Source organism: Sinocyclocheilus grahami, unplaced genomic scaffold (genome assembly GCF_001515645.1).
Source record: "Sinocyclocheilus grahami isolate Dianchi unplaced genomic scaffold, SAMN03320097.WGS_v1.1 scaffold275.1, whole genome shotgun sequence".
Lineage (NCBI taxonomy): Eukaryota > Metazoa > Chordata > Actinopteri > Cypriniformes > Cyprinidae > Sinocyclocheilus > Sinocyclocheilus grahami.
In genome coordinates this window covers 1,137,376-1,145,043 of record NW_015505454.1, presented here as the reverse complement: position 1 = coordinate 1,145,043, position 7,668 = coordinate 1,137,376, and the positions used below count along the sequence as shown (strand labels likewise).

The window sequence follows — 7,668 nt, the reverse complement described above, 5'->3', positions numbered from 1 at the left end:
CTTCTTTTTTCTTCCCCCCCCCCCCCCCTTTTCCCATGTGTGTATGTGTGAGTGCGTGAAATTCACAATTTCTGTTCTAACTACTTGCAAACAAAGTCCCTTTAACGAGCCAATCTGGTTAATACTCTAATGCATTAGTATTGCTATAGTATATACTTTGTAAGGTCCACGCAATTGGCCTAAGGAAGGTATCCAATGGTGGCTGAAGGTTTCTTGTGTGTTTGGTCTTTCCAGCGCGCAAAGTTATTTAACTTAATTTAAACTCTAATCTGACTCCATTTTATTACGAACTCAAATTTAAGGCTCAAATGCTAATCGGTTGTTTGTTCATCTCTGATTATTATTACTATTATTATTATTCAGACATTTGATTATTCTATTTCGCTCTTTAATCGTATTGAATCTCATTAATCTTATTCCTATAACACTTTGAGTCTCGTACCGGCCGGTGTACAGATCTCATATTCACAAACTCATCAGTCTTGGTCATTACACAGAGGCGATTGTGGACCAAAAAAGGATCTGAGTCCTCTTTCAGGAACTGCGATAGTGTGAACACACAGAAAACTGGGTCCTTTTTCACTTGGTCCACCTCTTGTTCCACTTAAAGGGGTCTGGGTTGGGTTCTTTTAAAGAGGACTCAAGTGTGAAAACACCTTTAATCCTCTGGACGGCTTGTGCAATACTTAGCTCATTCTAGAATACTTTTATTAGTCCCCATAGATCTGTAAACGCTTAATTTAAAGTGTTTTCACACTTGAGTCCTCTTTAAAAGAACCCAACCCAGACCCCTTTAAGTGGACCAAAAGGTGGACCAAGTGAAAATGGACCCAGTTTTCTTTGTGTTCACACTATCGCGGACTCAGATCCTTTATTGGTCCACTTAAGCAGTTATGGTGTCTCAGACCTCTTTGAGTTCAGACTGTTGCTTTTTGGATCTAGTCCAGTTCAGTGTTTGATGGCTGACATTATGGCCTCCAAAACGGGAATATTTTTATCTTTTGCACAAAAATATAAGTTTCATACACCTTTGTACTATTTATTTTGAATTGTTTTCCTTGTCTATGTAATCATGTTTATTTTATAGCACAGGATTTCTGCAGGATTTTAAAGCTCAAATTTAAGACTTTTTAAGACCTGCACACATAAAATTAATGCCAAATGAGTGGGGTGGGGCAATGTTTTAAAATGACTGTAAAAAGCATGATTTATGATACAGGTTTTCACAAAAAAATACTGCACAGATCAGTTACACATGCGATTTCTTTCCCAAATGTTTACATTCAATTGAGACAAAACCAACTGTGTTTATGTGAACCATGGGTGTTTTTGACGCTGGGATGTGCGCGCTCGTAGCCTATATCAAAAAGTGTAAACTGGCAATGCGCACAGCCGTATCTCTCTTACACAGTTTGGAAGCGGTTGAAATTAAAATAAACGAGTGTACGCTGTGAGCGAAAAATTTATATAGATCTGCCAGAAGAAGCAGCCACTATGAACAGCTGATCTGATGGCCAAACTACATTGGAATTCGCAAATGGAAAAATCAAGTGAGCCCGGGCCGATTTGTGTTCACAATGCACGTTTTTAGCAAACCGTACCTTTATCCGAAAGTGAACCGTTCTCAGACCACCTCACGGTTCGCTTCTGAGGGGTCTGAGATCATTTGGAATACATTTAAAATCATATTAAAATCAAAACATACTGATCATTTAATAATTGTTGAAATGCTTGTTTTAAACTTCCAAATAGGTGTCCAATGATTGATAAATAAATATTTGATTGCTGAATATTGTACCCTAATTGAAGTAGCTGTATAGTAGGATCATGATTTTGCATACCACTGCGTGAATGACTGCCTGACACATAATATATTATATTTATGATTAACAATCAAATGATGAATTAGTTAGAAACTATTTTCTATGAATACAGGTACCATCAGTTGTCTTCTTATGAATGATTTGTCAGTGAGTCAGTGTTACCAAACTAGGATACAATTATGAGTCATTCGCAAACTGTTAAACATTAAACTGTTGGTTACTTTAAAACTAACATTCATCTGGGCGATCACAGAGATATGTGAATATTTGATCTGTTAACTGGTTGCATATATCAGATTTATTGCATGACTCGTCTTGGGCAGAGAAAAGCTGTTGCTATCAAACATTGTTTTCTTAATCGCTGAGTCAGTGCAATGGTGAAGGAAAGGGTAGATCAAATAATAAGCCAATTGATGGAAGGTTTGCGAATAAATTTCATGCTCCCTTGTAAAAGTTTTTATTTTTTAGTATTTTTAAAATACATAAATACAGTAGTTTATTTTAATACATGGTGTGGCTGCTGTATTTTGCTGTTTATTTTGATACACTTAAAATGAAGGTACCGTATTTGGTATTTTACTTAAAATATATCTTGATGTGTCTTTGCCCAACCCTTCTTCCAGACAGGTGTGTTGAGGCAATTTGGAGGTAAACTCTGCAGGACACCAACCCTATAATTAAAAACACCTGACCCAGCTAATCAAAGTCTTGTTAGTCATACTAGAAACTTCCAGACAGGTGTGTTGATACAAGTTGGAGCTAAACTCTGCAGGACACCAGCCCTCCAGGACAGAGTTTGGAGACCCCTGATATAGTCTGAGTGTGTTTACACTCACCCTTGTGGTGAGTACAAATTCTTAAGGGGCTCCCTTGTACTCCTAATAAAAGACATATTTTAAAGGTGACTATACTATATATTTTGTGTAGCCCATATATAATTTTACTTAAATGAAGCACCTTCTTTGCGCTTTATATCTGAAAAATACCTGAAGGTTATAATGCAGAATTGTTCCAAACTTGGTGTTGCGTGTAACTGTTTATAATCAGAATACTTGATAGGTAATAAGGGATTGGTGTTTATTTTTCAGTAGTCCTGTTACTGCGTTCATAAAATTAAACGTTACTTTGCATGTCGTGAATTGAGTACATCTCAGTAAACTGTCGTTAATTCAACTGAATATTCTTTTGATTGACATTCACACTGTGTGTTTTGATGGATGTGTTTAGTTGCACTCACTTGATCCAGCGGGATGTGAAGCCCAGATAAACGAGTCTGTGAAGAAACAGAATAACAGGATGTAAATGAAAATGTAAAACTGACCATATCTCATTGTGCTTACCTGTCTACAAAATAAACTTCAAAAGTTATGTTCTTTTATTATCATATTCATTTAATACATTTATTAATGTCTTTAGATGGTAGCAGTGGCATAACGCACATCTGTCATAAGAACGAGATGGGGTTCCACCAGCAGTGAAGTCATGGATTAAAATGTATTGTGCGTCTGCAGCAACATACTGCTGAGTCTCCTCCATTTACATAACTGATGTAACAGTAATAAATGTGGTGAATTATTATTGAATTGATTCAACTGATGTTATGATTTGACAATATTATATAGGTTATTTTAACAATAGCAGGAGGATCCTTCACAAACATTTGTATTTAGGCCCCAAGTCTACATATTTTATTTAAAAAAAGTAAGCTCAATGAATTCATAATGTCCAGAACACATCTCCGTTCAAACACTGGTCTACATAATTGTATACAAATTCATAATTTTAGGGGGAAAAAATAATTCAAGCAAAATTCATGTCTTCCGGTAAAAAAAGAACCGTATTGTAGCGAATTTTAGCTCAACGACAGGAAATATAATTAACCATAACTAGTTATAATTAACTATTCATATTTTAGATCCACTGTAGATATTTAGCTGACCTCTCAGGGTCAACTGTCTTGTCAATTCTAAGAGCGTTAATTTCCTGGTTGAGGGAAATAACTTCTTACTGTACAGAGTATTTGTGAAATCTAGCTAACAAAATATATATTGTGTGTTTGATTGGTCCAGACGCTACAGTATATAGAAAACATTACAGGAATAACTTTTGAGAAAAACTAACTTTCTATACATCTTAACATATAACTTTTGATGATTATCTTATTTATTCTTTTGATCAAATGACTACTCAGAAAACAAACAAAAACTACCCTATTTGAACACTCGATATTCACCTAGGATGGCTTGAGGGTGAGTAAATCATGGGGCAATTTTCATTTTTGGGTGAACTATTCCTTGTCACATAATGCAGATGTTGCAAGTAGAGACCTGCATTCCTGCAGGAGTGCCCAATGCAACAGGGTGCGGCCCGGGACAACTCTTGATGGGCGAGTGCGGGTGCGGGTGGGAAGAGACTCGTGTGTGTGCGGGATGCGGGAGAATAAAATGATTTGCGGAATTCCCACAAAATAGAAATGATCTAAACATAAAGTGTCTAAAACATATAAATTGTTATTTTTCTGCTGCACAAAAGCAAAAAGAACAACTAATATTAAACATTAAAATGATTGATTTGCGCAAGCTAGGCATAGTTCATTTATAAATTGAAAGGGTTGCGCAATGTAGCCAATCACAGACTCAGCTGTTGATTTCTGGAACGCATTGGCCAATTAGAGGTGATTAAGTTAGAAGCTACTCACTGCAGTGCTGAAATTGCGTGCTCACGAATCCTCTCATTTTAACACATGAAGTGTAGACATTGTGAAAGATTCCTTGTGCATGCATATATTCATTGTGTTATAACAGAGCTTTATGAGATCGTGATTAACTGAGATGTCAGTTTTAGTGATAATAAAGGAAGCGCTGCTGTAGTGGCATGCCAAACCATGCATGCAGCAGCCCATGCGAATCTACTCACCGCAGTGCTGAAATTGTGTGCTCACGAATCCTCTGATTTTAACACAAGAAATGTAGACACTGTGAAAGATTCATTGTGCATATATTTATTGTGTTATAACAGAGCTTTATGAGATCGTGATTAACTGAGATGTCAGTTTTAGTGATAATAAAGGAAGCGCTGCTGTAGTGGCATGCCAAACCATGCATGCAGCAGCCCATGCTTGCTTTTCTGTTGTGAATGTTGATGCTTAGCCTAAATAAATATTTTATCGGGAGTGTTTATGCTGGGATGTTGTGGAGCTTAGATGTTACAGAACCATTTCATGTAAATTTCAGAATCTTGCGGGAGCGGGACTGAAAAATCCATCCCGCACAGGTCTCTAGTTGCAAGCACAGTCATTGTGCGCTGGAGAAATGTCTTGATCACTTTCAATTTTAAGAACAATCTTTCAGCAGTCGTCTTAGAGGTAGCCTATAGTTTATGACATTCTATTATAAGTCTCTTTTGAAATCAAAGACACTGCTGCACCTGTGTCCAGTTCCATTTCAAGTGGCATTCCTTCAACACCTGGTTTCACAATGATACTGGACTTTTCTCCTGGCTGTGACAGTATATACAGGGCTAAATCAGAGTCGGTTTCATCATCACTGGACACTACATCAGCATCAAGGTGGTGTACACTTCCTTTTTTAACATAGCCTTTCTGCTTCGTTTCTATATTATGAAATATAGTCAAAGACTTCCCATTTTGGTGTCTGCATCAAATTAAATTTACAAAAGTGACTTTACAGTGGGTACGGAAAGTATTCAGACCCCCTTAAATTTTTCACTCATTGTTATATTGCAGCCATTTGCTAAAATCATTTAAGTTAATTTTTTTTCCTCATTAATGTACACACAGCACCCCATATTGACAGAAAAACACAGAATTGTTGACATTTTTGCAGATTTATTAAAAAAGAAAAACTGAAATATCACATGGTCCTAAGTATTCAGACCCTTTGCTCAGTATTTAGTAGAAGCACCCTTTTGATCTAATACAGCCATGAGTCTTTTTGGGAAAGATGCAACAAGTTTTTCACACCTGGATTTGGGGATCCTCTGCCATTCCTCCTTGCAGATCCTCTCCAGTTCTGTCAGGTTGGATGGTAAACGTTGGTGGACAGCCATTTTTAGGTCTCTCCAGAGATGCTCAATTGGGTTTAAGTCAGGGCTCTGGCTGGGCCATTCAAGAACAGTCACAGAGTTGTTGTGAAGCCACTCCTTCATTATTTTAGCTGTGTGCTTAGGGTCATTGTCTTGTTGGAAGATAAACCTTCGGCCCAGTCTGAGGTCCTGAGCACTCTGGAGAAAGTTTTCGTCCAGGATATCCCTGTACTTGGCCGCATTCATCTTTCCCTCAATTGCAACCAGTCGTCCTGTCCCTGCAGCTGACCGGACGGCCAGCTCTTGGAAGGGTTCTGGTCGTCCCAAACGTCTTCCATTTAAGGAATGGAGGCCACTGTGCTCTTGGGAACCTTAAGTGCAGCAGAATTTTTTTTGTAACCTTGGCCAGATCTGTGCTTTGCCACAATTCTGTCTCTGAGCTCTTCAGGCAGTTCCTTTGACCTCATGATTCTCATTTGCTCTGACATGCACTGTGAGCTGTAAGGTCTTATATAGACAGGTGTGTGGCTTTCCTAATCAAGTCCAATCAGTATAATCAAACACAGCTGGACTCAAATGAAGGTGTAGAACTATCTCAAGGATGATCAGAAGAAATGGACAGCACCTGAGTTAAATATATGAGTGTCACAGCAAAGGGTCTGAATACTTAGGACCATGTGATATTTCAGTTTTTCTTTTTTAATAAATCTGCAAAAATGTCAACAATTCTGTGTTTTTCTGTCAATATGGGGTGCTGTGTGTACATTAATGAGGAAAAAAAATTAACTTAAATGATTTTAGCAAATGGCTGCAATATAACAAAGAGTGAAAAATGTAAGGGGGTCTGAATACTTTCCGTACCCACTGTATATACATAGAAAGCATATTTAATGCAAGTTAAGTGTCTCCTTTAAATTTATTTGAAAATGTCTTTGAAAATAAAGTGTCAAAATTGGTGAAATAATGTCCCATGGTCATTCAGCATAACATATATTTATGTATGCGTTTATGTAAATGAAACAACATATTTATTCTAACCTCTACTTATTAAAACATATAAAAGAAAAGGTGATCATACAACATTTTAATATATTTAAATGATTAAAAGCTTATTTTTGACAAACGAGTAAAACCTGAATGATAGGGCTGCACTTTGATCCTTAAATGCAGTCTTTTCATGTAATTCCTTGTTCTAAATATTGACTTTTTTGTTATATGAACTACTGTTACACTAAATGACATTTTAGTAGATGTCTTCTGTAAACATGTATGGTCGTAATTTTTTGCTTTTTCAAACTCCTTTTCATCCTTGACCCATATATAGAAAATAAATACAAAATTTTACGCAATTTCATAAAAAATCAACAAGAACTAAACTATTCCAGATGAATCCATCATTACATTGATTAAAGATTAATTTACTATCAGTCATTTTTTAAAAACTGTTTTACTGCACTTCCTTTCTGTTACTTCAAGTTTCTCTAATAAAATGGTATAGGGCAGGTTAAAACTTAGTATCACATTACAAACCATGCATGCCTGTTTTAGCTGAAACTTTGGACTGAGTTGCCCAAATCATAAACTTTTTACAAGTTATCTTATAAAAACAGGTACTCTGAGTAATGAATTGTTTAAAAAGGAACTCAAGATGATTTTACTCCAGATAGTATATTTTAAGATTCAAAAACCATAAGCAAATTTCAAAAGAGTAATTACATACCCAGTTAGTGACAAGCCAGTCAGTGCACGAAAAAATAAATAAAAATGTACTTTCATTATTCCTGCTTTAGGTTTCGGTGTC

The 7,668-nt window shown here is 36.5% G+C and overlaps 1 protein-coding gene across 1 annotated transcript in view; it reads right to left on the bottom strand.

The window, feature by feature from the left end:
* Nucleotides 1-7,668, bottom strand: part of LOC107599982 (globoside alpha-1,3-N-acetylgalactosaminyltransferase 1-like) — a 31,284-nt gene extending 23,616 nt beyond the window's left edge. Inside the window, exons 1-2 of the mRNA XM_016291736.1 lie at nt 7,588-7,668; nt 3,061-3,096 (exon numbers count right to left, since the gene is read on the bottom strand). Coding sequence (XP_016147222.1) covers nt 3,061-3,096; nt 7,588-7,643 — 92 coding nt within the window. The 5' untranslated portion in view covers nt 7,644-7,668. The remainder of the gene's footprint in view (nt 1-3,060; nt 3,097-7,587) is intronic.